At 57.0% G+C, this 18,943-nt stretch overlaps 1 protein-coding gene across 1 annotated transcript; it reads right to left on the bottom strand.

Moving 5' to 3' along the window:
• Positions 1-1,025: 1,025 nt before the first annotated feature.
• SLC6A7 (solute carrier family 6 member 7) lies at positions 1,026-18,719 on the bottom strand. The gene is made up of 14 exons (XM_044241151.1): positions 18,601-18,719; positions 13,505-13,688; positions 11,833-11,964; positions 11,412-11,646; positions 10,768-10,906; positions 9,898-10,032; positions 8,691-8,794; positions 8,433-8,557; positions 7,920-8,032; positions 7,553-7,684; positions 6,973-7,072; positions 6,672-6,772; positions 5,961-6,128; positions 1,026-2,713 (listed from the first exon to the last, which is right to left on the bottom strand). The coding sequence occupies exons 1-14, from the start codon at positions 18,631-18,633 to the stop codon at positions 2,504-2,506; spliced, it is 1,911 nt and encodes a 636-aa protein (XP_044097086.1). The 5' UTR covers positions 18,634-18,719; the 3' UTR covers positions 1,026-2,503.
• Between the last annotated feature and the right edge of the window lie 224 nt (positions 18,720-18,943).

Raw genomic sequence — 18,943 nt, forward strand, 5'->3', positions numbered from 1 at the left:
AAGGGTAGCCAGAGGCAGCAAGGCAGGAGAAGTGGGGGGTGGGGTGGGGAGGTGAAGCTGGTGGGCTCCCTAGTCTCCTAGAGGCCTGCAATGGCCCACTGGGAATCTGGTTGAAGAGAAGGCCAGACTTCTAAGATCACCCATTCTGGATGCCCAGGACCCCAGGCTGCAGCCTAAGAGGTTGGGCAAGGAGTCTGCACAGGACCACGGCTGGGGCCTGGGACCTGTCCTAGAAGGATCGGCGAGGGCCTGGAGAGGGTTCTCCCTCCCCCCACCCACCCCACTTTGGGACCACAGAGCTGGCGCCAGGGGCTCTGTGAACAAGGCTGGAGCCTGCCCCCAGGGTGTGGGAAGAGGCACCTTGAATTGTGAAGCCCATTCCTGAGCCTACAGCAAATTAGCAATCCCATGCTCTTCCTCCATCTAGAGCCCCAAACAAAGAGGGGCAGGAGGGGGGCCTGGCCTTTTGTTAGGGGAAATTTATTAATATCTAAAAGATGCAGCAGCCCTTCCTCTCCAACCCCCCATCAAAGCCTTCACAAACACCTGGGCCTCGCATTTGAAAGGCCCTGAGGCTCTTTTAAGTGGCCAGGTCCTGCCAGGAGGGGGTGGTTAGCACCAGGAAATTCTTCCAGCCTGGGAAACTCAGGGCTTCTCCCAACCCCCAGACTTCCAGCTTCAGCTACACCTGCTGGTAAGGCCGGAGAGCAGCCGGGGAGGGGAGGGCCAGCTGCCCAGGTGTGCCTGCCTCCGCTGGGTAACCTTGAGCAAGTCTTCCCTTTGGAGGGCCTCAGTTTGCCCATACATATAATGGGGGCGAATTGGCTTCCTTGTCTTCGCCACCTTTCCTCAACCCCACTACCCCCCACCACTGCCACAGAAAAACGGGACAGGAAGTGTCAGAAGCTGGGAGAGCCAGGAAAGCAAACAGTTGAGCCTCAGTTTCCTCATCCGTCCAACGGAAGCTGGACACCCCTGCGTTGTCCACCCCCTGGTTCTCAGCAGTAAGGAGAAGGGGTAAGAAGGATGACCTCATTGGTGTTTATTAACAATAAACCAATAGGACATGGGTGGGTTGAGGGGACAGCAGGAGAGAAAGAGGGCACGCAGCCCGGCCCAGCTTCATGAGGGTGGCCTGTCACTCTAGGGCACACTTTCACAGTCCACCCTCGTCTCTCAGGGAAGGAGGGATCCCAGGGCAGCCCCCCCTTGTGCTTGGGACTGAAGATGCTGAGGCCTCTGGCCACAGGCCTGAGCTGTTGGCTGCCCTTGGCTCCCTGCCTCCACCCTCATGCCTGGGCCCAGAGGGGGCTGCATCAGGACAGACAGCCACGTGAGCGGACCACCTCCAAGTCTCTTGGTTGCCTCGGTGGCCCACAGCCAAGGTCAGTTTCCCAGCAGTGCCTGGAGCTGGAGGAGACAGTGAGGGCCACCAGAACAGGGAGAAGGGAACAGAGGGGCCTCAGGTCCTGCTAGGGGCCCTCACTCCCATCTCTCCACCTGTTTGCTCCGTCCTAATAATGCCCACGGCTCCCGACATGGGAGGGCATAAAGTCCAGTGAGGGAAGCTGTGGGCCCTTCTCAGAAGCGTGGGGTCAAAATAAAATACGTTAGTTTCTCTGGGAGGTGGAAAATGTGGGGACCTCCTCCTTTCCCCACCCCCACCCCCTCACTGAGGCCACCAGCCCCCCTTGCTGCCCTCCACAGGCCTCCTACCTCCACCCTGTCCCCTCTAATCCACCCTGTACACCGATCCTGAAAGCTAGTCTATCTAAAGCACAACCAGATCATGCAAACCCCGGCCCGCCCCTTGTCCCATGCTCCCCTGGCCCTCTGTCCTTCCCGCCTGGCCCCTGCTATAGCCTGGTAACACCACGGGCTCGGCCCTGGGCTCTATGGGGGACACAGGGGATACATGGGGGCCTTCACACCCTGCCCTCCTCTTCCTCTCTCCCTCCCAACTTGCCCATCCTCCAGGGCCCTCAGACCCCACGTCTTCTAGGAAACCTGGCCTGGGGGGTTTTGTCCCCCTTCACTTGCTAACCCTCGAGGCCTGGGGCCTTGTGGGCCTTGCCACACCCTGAGTGTCCCTGCCCAGCTCAAGATTCTGGCTGTTTGCAGTATGTGGGGGGCAGGCTCCCCTAGAAAAGAGAGGAGTCTGGGCCCTGAACAGAGGAGAGAATGACGCCAGCTGCCACATAAGAAAGGGAACTGGCTGGCCAGGAGGTCTGGGGTCCAGCGCCCTCCTCCACGTGACCTTGGTCAGGTCCCTCCTCCCTGGCCTCAGTTTATCCAACTGCACAACGAGGACTGAGCTTAGAGTGGGTCTGTGTGCGTGTGGGGAGAAAGGAGACAGAGGAGAGGCAGAGGCCACAGAAAGGACTAGCCCTGGGGACCGGCATCACTGTGGCGACCACCCAGGGCCTCAGGCCTCTTGGGACCCCACAGGGCAGGGCTACTCCTCCGCAGCTGGGCAGGACCTCCAGGCCGCCAGCCTCCTGTCTCACATCATAGACTCCTCCTCTTCGGCGATCTCGCGGTCCACCTCGATGGCCGTGTTCTCAAAACTGGTGATGCCCCCGTATTTGCGCATGTGCACCATCAGTGGCTTTGGTGACTGGCTCCCCGCTAGCGTGGCCACGTACATGCCAGTCCGGTTCTCCTCCAGCGACGGGCCCCAGTCCATGGCCGGTCGGCTGGCCTGCTGGAGCCGCTGTGGTAGAGCAAGGACAGCGGTGAAAACGGTGGCGGCCGGTGCTCGTGGAGTGCTTCCTGCGGCTGGGCACCGGGCAAAGACCTCACCATGTCCCCAGTGTCAGCCCTGGAGACAATCCTGGGGGGCGGGGGGGCAAGGGCGGTGGCACTTCCCCAGGGGAGTAAGTCCCACTTGGCTACTCACAAGCTGGGTGGGGACATGGGATTTAAGCTTTCGGTGCTTGGTTTCCTCCTCTGTCACTTGGGGATCCTGCCACTGAACCCCGTCAGCAGGCACCGAGATGGAGCACTTAGCAGGGGCGCTGGGGACAGGCTACGATTACATGCCAGCCAATCCAGGAACCCACTCTGGGTCCCTTCCCCTAAATGCTGAGTCCTAAACAGCCGGGAGCTTTGGGGAAGAGCCAGGAGCCGGGAGCACTGAGGCAGGGAGTGTCACTGACCCTCCAAGTGTTTCCCACTTGCTTTGTCCTGACTCTGATTGCCTGACCTTTCCCTCTGCAGCCCCAGTTTCCATGGAAGGAGAGAGGTGACTAAGATAATGACTAAGTCTGGACATTCTAGAGTTCCTCCCCTCCCAAACCACATTCCCAAAGTCCTCTGCCTGGCCTGCACGGAGAAGAGGCCCAGACCCTTGAAGGAGGATAGACGACCAACATTAAGTGGAGCCTACCGGGTGTAGATTCAAGGAGGATAATGTGTGCAGAGCCTTTAGCCCGGGGCTCAGCATGGCCCCACACTCAAAGCCTGGGGACACTTACTGAACTGTTGTAGAGCACCATACCCCCTGCCCAGAAACCTGCCTATGGCTTATCTTTGCCCTTGGAATAAGACCCAAATTGCCCACCACAGCCTACCTGCTCATCTACCTCCCTGACCTCAGCTCCTGCTACTCTCCCTCCACCCACCCCCACTCTGATCCAGTCTTGCCAACCTCCTTGCTGCCTTCAGACATGCCATCCCCTCCTGCCCCAGGACCTTTGCAGTGATTGTCCTTCTGCTTGGAATGCTCTCCCCTTAGATATCTATTGATCACCTTGTGGGTTTCAGTCAGATGTCTGTCACCCCCTCACCAAGGTCTTCCTGGCCACCCTGGCCAAAATATTTTCCCTTCATTCTCTAGTCCTAAACTTTGCTTTTGTTTCAGGTTTTTTTTTTTAATTATTTTTTAAATGTAGCACTTACTACTACCTTTATGTATTTGTTTATTGTCTGTCTCCCACATTAAAATTCAAGCTCCTTGAGAACAAGCACTTAGATTTGTTCCCAGCTGAACACTAGAACCTAGACTGATGCTTCTCGACCCGAGTACTCGGAACATTTTGGCTGAAGAGACCCCATGTAAGAGCTCTCTGCACACTGAGGAGAGTTTGACAGAATCCCTGTTCTCTTCCCACTGGAAGCCAGTACCATCCCCTGTGTACACGGTCCTCTTATGACAAGCAAAATGCCTCCAGACACTACCAAATGGACCTCTGAGAGCAGAATCACCCCCATGAGGATCCGCGAAGTGGAATAAAACATTCCCCGTGCTCCAGCTCTAAGTTGTGTGGGCTTCTTCAGTCCTCAGTGTCCCCAGGAGAGGGCCATTAGGACTTTCACCCTCCACCCCCACAGATATTATCTGGAAGCAAAGTTCAGCGAGGTGAACCAACTTGGCCAAGGTCACACGGGTGACAAGTGGTGATGCTATTTGAACCTGGGCAGTCTGACTCCATCCTAAACTTATAAAATACTCTGCTTTTCCTGCCCTTCACAGTTCTGACAACACGCATAAGCTTCTTTTCTTCTCAGAGCAACCCTTAGGGGAGGAATCTTTGTCCTCACTTGAAGGACAGAGAAAAGCAAGGTTCATAGAGGGGCGTTAACTCACTTAGGGTCACACAGCTGGCAAAAAGCAGAGCCTGATTCCTCCTAATGTGACAGTGCTGGAAGCCCTCCAGGGCCGGGCAAGGACTCCTCTTGCAGTGCTCCCCACCCAACAATATGGCCCTCGGCCTGACTGTTGGTGGCTGTGGCGATAAGGCAAGAGGGAAGAGTAGCAAGGCTTGGGAGCCATGAACTTCCAGGGGACTGGAGCCCTCTATCCTGAGCGATACCCTTCTCTTCCTTTCCTTTGCAGATACCTCGGCTCTCAAGCAAGGAGACGCATTGCCCTTGGCAGCACAGGTGGGGCCCCCCGACGTTGAGAGAAGCTGGGGGTTTGCTCCCTGTCCACCAGCAGCTGGATCCAGAGCAGGGCCTGGGTCCAGGACTGCCCTGCGGTCTGGGCGCTGTGGCCATGACCCACTTGTGCTGGGGACGGGCTCAGAGCCTCCATCCAGGTGCAGATATGAAGATGGGGTGAGGGACAGCTGAGGACACAGTGGCACAGTCTGCGGAGTGGGGGCAGTGGTTGGAGGGGCTCAGGAGGCTTGATATGTAGCCAGTTCCAGTGGTATAAATATTCCCACCAAGGTCGATGTCAAGTTATCTATGAATTAACAATCAGCTCACAACGTCCCTGAATATATAACAACTAGCTCTCATGAACCAATACCAGCTGGTTCTACCATACGCTTGATGGGATATATGGGGTATGTATGGGGGTCCCAAGGCTCTCTCCAGGCCCTAGCAGGCTCACTCAGCTCTGCTCACTGTGACAGCCTCTTCCCACCAAAGGGGCTCCACATTCCATAGCCTTAGAAGGACAGAGTGCAGGGAGGCTCAGAGAGGGGTAGAACATTGCCATGGTCACACGGCATCACTGCACACCCACTCCCCTCTTCTGAGACCTGCAGACCCCCATGCCCAAACAGCTTGCATTCTCTGTGCTTCCTGGATCTCTTCACAAAGTCTGGCATGGGCAGGGTTCCCACCATCAGCCCATTCCCAGGTCACCCACGGGCTGCAGCCCACTCTCTAGGGTCCCTCAGTCCTGCCTTCTACCCTGAGTCAGGGGAAGCTCTGGGCTGGTGACCAGAGTTCCAGTCTGGACCCCTGACCAACTTGCAGTGGGACACTTGTCCTCTCCCTATGGCATGCGGGCAGTGGGACATCCCCCCATCAGAGACCCCATGTGGTACCAGGGACCACAGGGCCGGACCCTAAGCCCCCTGAGCCTACCTCATCCCCAGCAGGTCTGAGAGGATTCAGAGCTCAGGCTACTGTCTGGAAAGGCCTGTGAGGCCCTCAGTAAGGTGTTGTGGCAGATGTTTCCTGTCCTAGCAGGTGGGCCTGGGGCAGACAAGGCGGCCCAGACTTACCTCCCAGAGCGATCCCTCCTCTCGAAGCACGGCCACCAGCATGCCCGCTGGGATCATGAGGCAGGACAGCAGACCCATCAGGATGCCCAGCAGCTCCGCCCAGGCTGGGAACCGGTAGCTGCCGTACTCTGAGGGCTGGTACTTGACGATGCTGTACACCAACAGGGCCTGCAGGCAGGGGCCCCAGCATCACGGTGGGCTTTGGGCAGGCCTCAGGGCTTAGGGCAGCCCAGATCTGAGCTACCTGAAGGCCCGGGACAGTCCAGCCCAGAGCCACCCGGTGTTGAAGAGAACCCCATCCTAAGCTGTATAGAACCTGAGACGGTCCCTCCTCCGGGCCTTTGTGAGGCCTGAGACAGCCAGCTTAGAAGCATCCAGTTTCTAAGACAGCCTGGGCCTGGCCTCCAACTCACCAACATACCAGTCTAACGCCCTAGCCGGAAGGGCCCTGAGGAAAGGCCCTGAGGCCTGGGAAAGCCGCACTCATTTGGCTAGCTGCATGGGAAGCTAGACCCAGCACCGCTCCAAAAGCTAGGGGCATTGAGGCAGAGCGGAGGAGACCCACATCCTGGTGCCCACCTACCCCTCAGCCCTGACAGAGGTCCACTCTGGGCCAGGACAGCCCTGCTGGACTGAATGTCCAGAGGGGCCCCCTCCTCTCAGCTCTGGGCCCCAGCCCTCCTCGCCCCCCACCCCCCCACCCCCGGTTACCAGGAGCGTGGCCGGGGACAGGAACAGCCAGCAGGCCCTGAAGTAGAGGCCCGGCTTGAAGCCCAGCATCATGTGGATATCCCGGCAGAACCTCTGGATGCCTGTGCGGGGGAGGGGGGAGGAGGATGGCCCCACCAGCATCCCCCACCAGCACCAGCAACCCCTCCTCCTCCACCCCCACTGCCCCCATGGGAGACCCTGGCCCTTGGGACCTGGGACCCAGTGTAGGGGGGGCTCCAGAGCAGACTCCCAGCCTCCCACCGTGGGGAGCCTCAACCCCCTCTCCCTCAGCGCCTCTCACCATACACCCGGGTGACGGCCAGGCATGTGGTGATCACCACCACCATGAGCCCGAAGCTGGCGCTGTAGTCATCCAGAAGCACCAGCCAGTACATGCCTCCCTAGAACACAAGTCACAGCTCTGGGCTTCCCTCAGCCCAGTCTCGCTCCCTGGTACAGCCCCTTTTCAAGGCAGGGAGCAGCCCCGCCAGTGGTGATGGCAAGACGGTGGCCATGTGACCACTGCCTACGCTGAGCCCTTCCCACACACCCTCTTACTGGAGCTTCACAACAACCTTAGTTGTAGAGCCCATTTTATTGATGGGAACGCAGGCTGAAGAAGATGAAGCCTATGGTCCTGAGGTCATCCAGCAAGTGTAGGACCCAGGCTGGAAGCTGGGGCTTCTCTGTACTTTGAAGCCAGGACCCCGGGCCATAGGCCATGCTGCCCTTGGGGAATGGACCTGGGTGGCCTCCCAAAGCAGCAGCACGGAGCCCCGGGGCAGAGTCACCTGCCCCACCCCAGCCTCCTGGCCTTGCCTCCACCCATACCCTCACCACCCCACCCGCAGGCTGCCCTCCCTCCTCACAGCAGCACTCACATCGGTGGTGAGGACCAGCCCCATCAGGTACATGGCCACGCAGATGAGCCCCGAGAACACAGCCTTCTTGGGCCGCAGGTAGTACGGGAACTCATCTGTCACAGCTGTCACAATGGTCTCCAGGAAGGCAAACTGGGGGAGGGCAGGAGAGCGGGGAGGTCAGAATTCGGCCCCGACACACCCCTGTACACATGTGCATGGACACTCACACTCACACAGAGATACACACGTCACACAGACACACACAGCTACATCACACACACAGCTACATACACAGATACACAGATGCACATCCCACGTGGACGGACACACACTCACAAATGGACACACCCCCCACAAGGTGCCCACTGGCACAGACCAGGCTCACCTGACTATCCAAGCCCAGAGTCAGGAGCATAAAGAAGAAAAGGAAGGACCAGAAGGGCGACAGAGGCAGCATGGTCATGGCCTGTGGGTAGACGACAAAGGCCAGGCCAGGGCCTGGGCCAGGCGCACAAAGGGTCAGCTGACTGGGGCACAAGCCAGGCCCTCACAGGCACACTCAAACACACATGGTCGCTTCCACCCCCGTGGGCACACTCATTTAGTCAGATCCAGACAAACACCCTAGTGTACACTTCCAACACTGAACCCCTAAACCCTGGCCAGGAAGCTGTCGGTGCTCAATGAACACAGCTTGACAAGATAAATGAACTGATAAGGAGTGCAGGAAGAAACATAAGACAATATAAAACCTCATTTGAATACACTTCCGTATGCCATCATCCATACAAACAATCCTGCTAACACACAGACGTGGACTCGTCCTCCGGCACAAGACACTGATTCACATCATCGTCCACCCCCTGCCCCCCACCCCGAGGCTGGCCTATCTGCCCACCTGCTTTGGCTACTTGGTCCACAGGCACACCCAGCTCCTGAGACATGTAGCCCAGCACAGAGAAGATGGCGAAGCCAGCCAGGATGCTGGTGATGGCATTGCCCAGAGTGACGATGAAGGTGTCTCTGCCGGGGGGAGTACAGGCACACAGGAGCAAACCAGAGTGAGCTGGCCCTGCCCCCACAACAGGGCCTACCCTGACCGACCATTCTCCTCTTCACTCCAGCCCCGGGGTCTGGGAGGCTGCACTGCACTGACCTGTAGATGTTCTGGTGAAACGTGTTATAGGAGGCGAAGGTGAGGAGACCCCCGAAGCCCACACCCAGGGAGTAGAAGATCTGAAGAGCAGCTTCGATCCATACCTGTGGCAGGGAAGGATGCAGATGGACAGCAGAGAGAAGGGGCTGGCACACCGTGGCCCTGTCCAGAGGGCCACGGAAAGAGGAGGGAGGAGGTGGGGCGGGAGCTAGTCCACAGGTCCAGGGACGGCGTGGTGGAGAGCCTGGCTCCAGGTGATGTGGGCCGGGAGCAAACCCCGTTCCAGCACTTACACGGCGGGACTCGGGTAAGTCCCTTTCCCTCTCTGGGCCTCAGTTTCCCCATCCAGGATCTAGGTGATGGCTATGCTTGGTCCAATTCTGAAGGAAGTAGTGTCTTATGTAAATTTCCGGTAGATGCATATTGACAACAAGCCCATGGAACCCCTTTATTTCCTCCCTGGAGTTGGAGGGACCAGGATTTGATTCCAGCTCCCCTATTTTGGGGCTATATGGCGTAGGCAAGCCACATCACCTCTCTGAGCCTCGGGTCCCACCTCTGTAATGCAGGAACAGGAACACTAGCTCCCTTATAGGGTTGTGGTAAGGGTTAATGACTGCATATGTGTGAAGTGCCAGGGCAGGGTCAGGCAGTCAGCAATTAATAAGTAAGAAATGTCAGCTGTCAACACCACTGTTTCTGTCATTACCAATGACCTCTTTGGGGTTTGGAATCAGAGAGCTGTGGGTTAGAATTCCAACTCTGCCCCCCCTTAGCTGTGTGATCTTAAGCTTATCACTCTTTCGGGCCTCAGTTTCTTCATCTATAAAATGGGAGAAAAATGTCTACCTTTTTTTTAAAGATATATATATATAATTTATATATATATATTTATATATATATATTAGTAATCTCTACACCCCACATGGGGCTCAAATCATGATCTTGAGATCAAGAGCCATACCTCCTCTAACTGAGCCACCTGGGGCCCCCAGAATAATGTCTACTTTGTAAGACAGTGAAGAATAAGAAATGAAAAGGACATACACTGTTGAGTGCAGCACCAAGCACAGGGTCTGGTACTGGGGGACCCTCCACAGGGAGGATTCCTAACCATTGCCCTTCTTTTCCCCAGGGAGCCCTCCTCCTTCTACTCCCTGGCTCAGGCCTGACCCCTCCCTCAGCACCCCAGCCCCGAGCACCTCACCTTGGAAGACAGCAGGTGGTGGAACTGGGGGGTGAGATAGAACTGGATGCCCTTCCAGGCCCCTGGGAGGGTGACTCCTCGGACCAGCAGCATGAGGAGAATGAGGTAGGGGAACGTGGCCGTGAAATACACCACCTGAGACGTGGTAAATGGGGATGGAAAGCAGGGGTGAACTTCCTTCCACCTTGCTCCTCTTCTAGAAATCTCCATCTTACCTCACTTGCCTCCCCAATATTTGGGGAGGCTGAGCTGAGAACAGCCATTATCCATAATGCTTCTCTTTCCCTTCCCGTCTCCCTCCCTCCCTCCACACATGGATCCCTCATTAAAGTTCTGTCGCTGCTTCCCAAAGTGTCCCCAGCCCACCCACTCCCTCCAGCCCTGCTGCGCCCCTCTCCGGGCCACCCTGGGCCTTTGCCTGGAGGTCTTGCCTAGGGCTGATGAGAGTCTCTCCCTTGCGTTCCCCGCCCCCGCTCCCTGCCCATGCAACCCCTCCCTCCCTGTGTGGTTATCTGCCATGGCACATTCCTAAAGCCCCCTCCCCATCCTGATTCATAGACCCACCTTCCAAACATTCACCATGAGGAGCCTCTTCAAAGTGCCAAGCACTTGGTAAGGATACAAACCTGTGTCACTGGTAGGTCCTGTCCTTGGAAAGTTTCCGGCCTGGTGAACCAGCCTGGCCACCATCCATCCTTACCTCCACATCTTTCTTCAGGCAGTGCCTCCGATGCCTACTCCCCACCCCTACCCTCAACCTCTGCCCCGTTGATATCTGTTCATCCTCTCCGACTCAGTGCCCTGCCGCCTCCTCCAGAAAGCCCTCCCACCTCCCATCCCCTCGGGCCTCTAGGACCTCCCAGGCCTCACCTTGCCCGAGGACTTGACCCCCTTGAGGATACAGAGGAACACGATGACCCAGGCCAGCAGCAGACAGAGGCAGAGGTTCCAGCGGATCTCCCCAGGACTTCCAATGCCCTGGCTGCCTTGGATGTGGAGGACGTAGCGGCTGTGGGGAGAAGAAGATTTGAGGGTCCTCAGGTCACCCTGCCATACTCCACGGGTATGCGGGAAAGCTGTGGCCAGCAAGGTCACTCTTACCATCACAATTACCCGCCAGCCTCTACTGAGCAGGGTTACCCAACAGGCTGGTGGCACATTCTCTACTTTCCTTCCTTTAATCCTCACAACAACCCTCCGAATGCCGAATGCCGTGACCACACCCACTTCACAGACAAAGCCCCAGAAGCCAAGGACGTTGTGTAAAGTCACATGGCTGGTCAGCAAAGAGCTGGGATTAGAACCCAGGGCCCACCTAACACCAGCACCTGGACTCGGCCTTCCAGGTGCACGCTGAGCCCCCTGGGGATGCTGGCCCATTCTTGCCCCTCCACCCATCACCCCTAGCAGCTTGGGGCCCCTCCCAGCACCCAGTCCCCACCCCCCACACTGCCCCCACTGCCCTCGGCAGCTCAGGGCCCTCCTAACCAGCTGCAGGCAGGCAGTGGCCTGACCTCCAGTACTCCTCGCTGGGGCTGACGGTGCTCGTGAGGTTGAGGGGCAGGGCCCCGTTGCCGTCCTTGGAGCCTCTGTGCTCGAGGCAGAGGTCCGTGTTCCACCAGTTGCCACAGTGCTCCCAGGGCAGGTTGCTGGTGAGGGAGGCGAAGAGGTAGAAGAGCACGTAGGCGATGATCATGTTGTAGTAGATGGCCACCAGGCCTACGATGAGCAGCATGGCCGCGCCGGCACCTGGACGTGAGGGACAGGGGGCGGCCCTCAGGTGAAGCCTTCCTGAGGCCAGGCCGTGCGGCCTCCGGCAGCCAGCCCCTCTCTGGGCTTCACTTCTGTCTCTGCCTAGAGGCTGGGGGCATGGGAGGGGGTCAGCCTCCCTGCCTCCCCGGGGCCCCAGCCCCTGCGGGAACTAGGAGGGCTCACCTTTGAAGAGGGGGCTGATTTTCCAGACGGCCAGGGGTCCCAGGCTGGAGAACTGGCCCAGAGAGAGCTCAAGGAAGAAGAGAGGGATGCCACAGATGGCCAGCATGAGGAAGTAGGGCACGAGGAAGGCACCTAAGCGGAGGGGGAGGGCGGTCAGGAAGGGTCTCCGGTGGGTGGGTGCGTGGATCCCTCTCATCAAGCCCCGCCCCTCCCTGATGCAAACACCTGCGACCCCAGGGAGTGCCTCTCCTGCAGATGGGGACGACTTTTCACACCAGATCACTGAGGGCTGCGGGGGCTGGTGGGGATTTACTCACCTCTGCAGCCCCGGTGCCCAGAGCAGGGCTGGGCTCAGGGCAAACACTAAGGGAATGAAGGGATATATGAGTGAATTCCCTGCCAGAGAAGGTGCAAACTCCTCAGTAGGAAATGAATGTCCTCGGGATTTGGTCTCAGTCTACTTCCCAAAGTCCTCTCTGCCAGGCCACCTGGGGTGCTTCCAGCTGCCACCATTGGTCCCAGGTACCCAATATGCTTCCCCATTTGCTTCCCCTGTTGACAGCCAGCTCCTTTAGAAGACTGCCTACCACTGTAGGGCTTCAGAAGGGCCGTCAATCACGCCAGCTGCCCCCCCCAAGCCCACCCCTTCAGGGGCTCGGGTCCCAAGGTAGGCCAGTTAGAGACCTTCCCTGTGGCCCTCTATAGCCCCACCCAGAGAGAAGAGCTCTGGGAATGAAGTCATTGTCCCAGGAGAAAAGGAGGTCAGCACCCGGAGAAAAACAGATTTAGGAGCCAGGGAAAGGAAGAGTCCACAGAAGTGTGGCCATTAAGGAGTTCCTAGAGTGTCAGAGACGGGCTCCAGTCCCACACTTCCCGGTCACAGCAATTCATCTTGTCCTCGCCCCCTCCCCTCCTGTTTGGATTTCTGCCACTCCACCAACAGGTGCGTCTTCCAAGAGTCTGGCCGAGACAGGAGGAGGCTTCAAGGGTGGGCAGGAGCACACGGGCTCTGGAGAAGATAGTCCTGGAGGTGGAATGTTGGGTCGGCCACCAGGTGACCTTGGACAAGGAACCTGGCCTCTCCAAGCCCCGGTTGTCACATCAGGACAACCATGCCCACCCAGGAGGGTTGTCATCAGGGTTAAATGCCTGGGCCTGGCAGATGATGAGGGCTCACCCCAGCTATCATTAACGAGACCCAGAACAGTGACTTAATGGTGAAGCAGGATCAATAGAAGATTTGTTTAAGATGGGACAGGCTTTGCATTTGTAGTCTGAACAGAAGGAACCAGGAGAGGACAGACCGAAGATTCACAAGCAGGAAGTTCTGATGGGGTGAGGTCCCAGAGGGGGTAGGGGAGGAAGGGGTGGGGACAACTGTGAGAGCATGTGATTGCTGCCAAGCAGGTACAGCCTGCCTTCCTGAAGCAGAGGCAACTTCTCTGCCCATCACTCAGAGCCCCAGAAATGCCCAGGCTCGGTGGAGATATTTGGGTGATGAAAAATGACAAGGCAGAGAGAGCTGTCTTCTCCCAGCCCCAGTTCACTGCTTTCAGTGAATTCTGCTCAAGGCCACATAGGAGATGCTGGCCAAGGCCGCTAAAACCTCACTCCTCCCCAAGCCTTGGCCTACGAGCCTAGATGCCCCTTCAACAGGCCCCCCCGCTCCTACCTCCTCCGTTGGTGTAGGCGCGGTAGGGGAAACGCCAGACATTGCCCAGGCCCACGCAGTAGCCAATGCAGGACAACAGGAAGTCCAGCTTGCCGGTCCAGTTGCCCCGGTCCGCGGCGAAATCCACGTCCAGGTCTACATCGCCCTGGTCACTGGGGGTCATCAGCAGGTCTGGGGTAATGGGCTACCGGTAAAAGAGACCAAAGAGGTGAGGCCAGGATGGAACTGTGACACAGCCCACTCCACCCCCAAAATAAGAAGATGAAATCAAACAGGGCTGATGCAGAGATACTCTATGGGTTGAGAAAACCCACTGCTCTTACCTGGGCTAATATTTGCAGGAGTCTTGGGGTGGCTGGTCGCTACAAACTTAGGAGGCCTGCAAGGTGGCTCGGGCGCTAAGAAAACCACCTTCGTCTTAGTTCGGTGAACACAGAGGTCAAATCAAGGGATGGTCCTTGATTGATGATGATGATGACAATGATCTTCATAACATTTACCCTGTCTTGAGCTCTTACTACATGCTCAGTGCACTAAATGTTTTACCTGACTTCATTCTCAAAACAACCCTATGAGCTAAGAACTTGTCTAAGTGCTGTTTCAATCATGAGGGCCACTGAGGCTCAGAGAGGAGTCATGACACACCTGAGGTTTTACAAGTCGGAGGGGTGGAGAGCTAGGTCTCATGCCCAGAGCTTCCTAGTCTCGAAGCCTGCATCTTCAGCCTCCAGTGGTGGCCTTTTGGCTACTCCATTCTGGGCACCGTATTTTGAGAGACACACAGATAGCTCGGAGCATGTTTACAGGGCAGGTGGCCAGACAGGCGGGTTTCAGGAGAAGCAATAACAGGAGGACAGGGGAAGGAGTGGGGACCCTCAGCACAGAAAGAAGAGGACTTGGAGGGAACACGGCCTCCCCTGAGGGAGGAATTCGATTTATGCTCTGGTGGCTCAAGGAGGCCTACAGAGGACTGTGAATCATATAGTTCATGATAAGGAAGAGGCTACTGAGTTCGGATCTATCTCACAAAAGTCATAATCTTCTTGTCACTGCGGGAGAGATGCAGGCACAGAGGGGAAGGGAAGCCAGCTGTCCCTAAGATCCCTGTCTGCCATTCAGGGAGGGTGGGGAAGTCCACTGGGCCTTCTCCCTCCAGACTGGGGCTGGAAAAGTGAGGGCCTCCTCCAACTGCTTGAAATGCTGGCTGAGGGAATGCATTGGTACATCTAGGAGCTGCCCAAGCTGAGGGTCTGCAAGGAATCCCAAAGATACCAGGGTAACTATCTAAAATTCAGAGAGCGATTCCCCCAAAGTGTCTCCTAGAATGGGTCAAAAGGAAAGGACAGCCACGCCCTTCCCACTTGCCTCCGAAATTCACACCCATAACAGAGAAGGATGGAGAAGCAAAGAAGGCCAGCTGTCTAATAACGTCATGGTTCTGAGAGAGGAGAAAGGACCCCCTGCTTCTGCTGGGGAATGGTTATGAGAAAACAGTGATACCTCTGGACTGAGTGTCAAGAGACTACAGTTCTCTTCCCAGGACTGTGTCCCTTCATGGTGTGACTAGAGAAAAGAGTTTTCTGAGCCTCAGTTCCCCATCTCTACACTGAGGGGATTGAATAAATCAGGGTCTCCAAAAATACATCCCTTATGATATTCATAGGTGCTCAGTGTAAGAAACGGATTCTTTTTTTTTTTTTTTAAGATTTTATTTATTTATTTGACAGAGATCTCAAGTAGGCAGAGAGGCAGGCAGAGAGAGAGAGGAGGAAGCAGGCTCCCTGATGAGCAGAAAGCCTGATACAGGGCTTGATCCCAGGACCCTGGGATCATGACCGGAACCGAAGGCAGAGGCTTTAACACACTGAGCCACCCAGGTGCCCCAAGAAAAGGAATCTTGAGTCAAAGAAGTTTGGGGAACTCCGAGTTAACACAAAGCAAAATAGTTTTCTTTGCTGCAGGACTTGTCAGATCCTTTAAGGCATCAATACCCACGATGACTGCCTAGAATAGACAGTATTCTGCAGTTCTATTTAAGAAAAGGGTTTTATGAAGCTAGTATGCTGAGATTTACTCAGAGAAATGTACGTCTATCTGTTCGTCTTCTGGCTGTAATGGTTTGTGAGGAAAGCTTTACCAGAGACTCCCCTAAAGACATTTGGCAGTGGATGAAGACCAGATCAGATCCTAGCACAGGGACTTGGTGATGGTCTACTGATCAGATATTTTTTTCTCCTAAAACTGCCCTTCTGGACGCGAGTCAGGTAGGTGTCTATACACAGATTGGGTGGTAGCAGGAGGCTTTGCGGGGAATTTGTCCTATGAGCATTGCCGGGATAAAGGTGGTGAAAGCAGGGTGCAGGTGTCATAGGACTGGAGGTGTCTCGGGACAGTGATAGGGTCAGGGCAGTGAGTTTGTGGGTGCAGAAAGGAGGAATAGTCTTGGGTTGGCTCTCTGTCACAGTGGAGACCATGGCAACGATCCTGCCCTAGGCTGGCTATTGGCCAGAGGGGCAGTGGTAACAAGGACAGCCTGGCATTATTATGGGTGATGGCGATGCTGGTGATAATGAACGTGGGCTTGTGGTCATTGGGCTTGCCGTGATCTCAGACATCCTGGGCTGAGGGTAGCGGCAGCCCCCAGACCTATCTGAAACCCACCCCCAGCCTCTGATGCCACTTTCTATGAGGCTCCTTCCCAGCGGGGTGAGCACTGGCCCCCTAGAATCACTCCCTGCCAGGTGAGCTCGGGGAGGAATGGAGGACCAGCCTGTTGACACTGACTCCTGAAATGGGGTAGTGTGGCAGGCTGGTCACCCTGTGAGCCCCCAGCCCTGTTCAGGCCAGCTGGCAGGAGGGCCCAGTAATGAGGTTCCTCTGATCCCTCCTGAGAAGCTGCTGCCCTTTCTCTGCTCACAGAGCAGTCCCGGCTCTCTGTTTCCATGGTGACAAGAGTTCCAAGAGCAGGATGCTGCCAGCTCTCCTGTCCCCCTCCTCCCCCAATCAGAGGGAAGCCTGATCCTGCTCCAGGCACAGGGGATTGGGTCCTCCAAAGATGAGCCAATCCCAAGACCACCAGGAGCCCCCAACCCCACCATGGGATGAATCCCAGGAGGACAGCACGGACAGGATGCGACTGGCTGGGAGACAAGCACCCCAGTCAATGGGGCAGGGTTGGAAGGAAGCTTAATGAGTCGCTTCACACTTACGCCTGGGTGTGAAGATCCCACCCCCGATTCCCCCACTGCCTATCCCGAGTCACGCAGAAACATAATCCTGAGTTTGCCAGACCTGCACCCCCTTTTTTAGGGACCAACAGATGTAGGTCACCAGCAGTGACAGGTTAGCCTGCCCCAAACCAAGGCTCTCATACCTTCTTCAGGATGAGAAAAACAATAGAAATCTGGAGTCCAACTTTACTGCTGTGCAGAGGAGGAAACTAAGTTTCAAGGAGGGGAAGGGATGAGCCCAAGGTCAAATAACAAGTTAAGGGCAGAGCAAGACCAGAATCCACACCCCTGACTTTCAGCCCAGTGCTCATCTCTGAACAACATGGCTCCTTTGCTGATACCTGGCATTTCCTCCCTCCCTGTCCCCTTCACCTTGAGACCAAGAAAAAGGACACTGAAGCCAGGTGGCCCCACCCCTGCCCTGTGGGCCCCTGGGTCACTCGGTCCATCTTTAGGAAAGCAGCAAACTGCATCCCCCATGTCTGTTTCCCCTTGTCTATAAAATGGGGATAACAAGACGCAGCCCCTAGAATTTTTGGAGGCTTATATGAGATAAGGCTTTACAGAATATGGCTGTTTACACACCCTGTGGCACCATGGCAGTGAGGAGTAGGAGCTCTTGTGGGGAGAGTGGAAAGAGGAGAGAGTAAGAGAATGGAAAAGAATGGCAAGCAGGACCCAAAAAGACCCAAGAGACCCACAAAGAGACCCACAAATGGCCCCAAGAAGTCATTCGTGGCAGTGAATAAAAAGACCCACTTAGCTGCTCCACGCCCAGCTGCGCAGGGGCAGAAGGCTTGAATGGGGCAGGGGATGGTCAATAACACCAGCCCCTGTGAGCTCTCTCTCCCATCTACATCTGCCAGCCCCTGTGGGGTCAGTCACTACATCCCCCAAACCCCATTCAGGGACAGTGGGGCTTGCTTTGGTGCCTTGATACTGGAGCTGGATTGGCAAATGACAGTCCAGTTTATAAGGAGAATGGACTTGCCCAAAGTCACAGGGTAAGTGGTATCTGCAGAAATAGTGCCCAGGAGTTCTGACTCCTTGGCTAGGACTCGTACTTTTAAGCCAAAAGCCAGAAAACTTCACCCAATACTCTCCTTCCCCACTCCCCCGCAGGCTGGGAGGTCTAACCCCACAGGAAGGGTGGGGAGGGGCTCCAGAAACACAAATTTGGCCCCCTCTCTTCTGCCAGCTTCCACCCCACCCCCATATCCCTTGGGTCTCCCGTTTCCTTCCTCCCCGCCTTTGCCTCCAGTCAGCCCCGCTGACGGGCAGCCTGGGATCTTAGCAGGGAAGCTAAAGCTGGTTCGAGGGAGCAGGTGGCGGCCCCCGCAGGGCAAAAGCTCGGGCAGGAAAGACAGCGTTTTCCCCCTGCTGGTTCTCGGAGGTTGCTTCAGTGTAGAGAGCTGAGGGCCAGAGCGGCTCCCCTCCCCCACCCGCGAAATTAGTCCCCCTCAAGGCTGGCGCTCAGTTATTCTAACACCCCCAACCCCAATCAGGCCCTGGGGGAAATGGTTGGGGGGCTGGGAAGGGGCGGGCGCCTGGCCCCAGCCACCCCTACCCCATGCCTCCTGGGGTTGCAGACACCTGTTCGAAGGACCTGGCCCAATGAACCTCAGCCCCATCACACAACACCCCGACCCCCAGATGGGGAATGCCATGTCGCCACCCTCCACTCCACCTCTGCAGGCCGTGACCCCGCCCCTCCTTGCCACCTAGCTCAGCCCGGCCTCCCCCAGAGCGCTGAGTCGGTCCAGGTGCTCTCTCTGACCCTCCCCCGGCCTGAATGGGGGCGGGCCCCTGCACCCCTCCCTCAGGTGTGCCCCCGCCCCCGTGTGCGCCCGGGTCTTCCTGCCCTACCTTGCGCTGGTGAGCTCCCTGGAGCTTCTTCATCTTGGAGGGCGGGTTGCCGGGGCTTCCCGGCTTGGCTTCCCCTGAGAGCAGAGAGCGAGCGAGGGAGCCCGAGATCGCGCCGCCGGCCGGCCGCCGCGACTTTGCCCCGGCGGCTCCCGCGCACCGGCTGGGGGGGGCGCGGTGCGGGCGCAGGCGCTGCCGTCTGTCGGCTGCGGGCGTGGGGCGTGGGGCGTGGGGCGCGGGCCGGGCGCTGCCAACGCTCTGCTTCTCCCTGCGCAGCGCCCGAGCCTGGGGAGGGGTGCACGGCTGCGCCCGCGGAGACACCCAGACAGACTGGCTGACGGACGGA

The sequence above is a fragment of the Neovison vison genome, chromosome 1, assembly GCF_020171115.1.
Source record: "Neovison vison isolate M4711 chromosome 1, ASM_NN_V1, whole genome shotgun sequence".
NCBI classification, from domain to species: Eukaryota; Metazoa; Chordata; class Mammalia; order Carnivora; family Mustelidae; genus Neogale; species Neogale vison.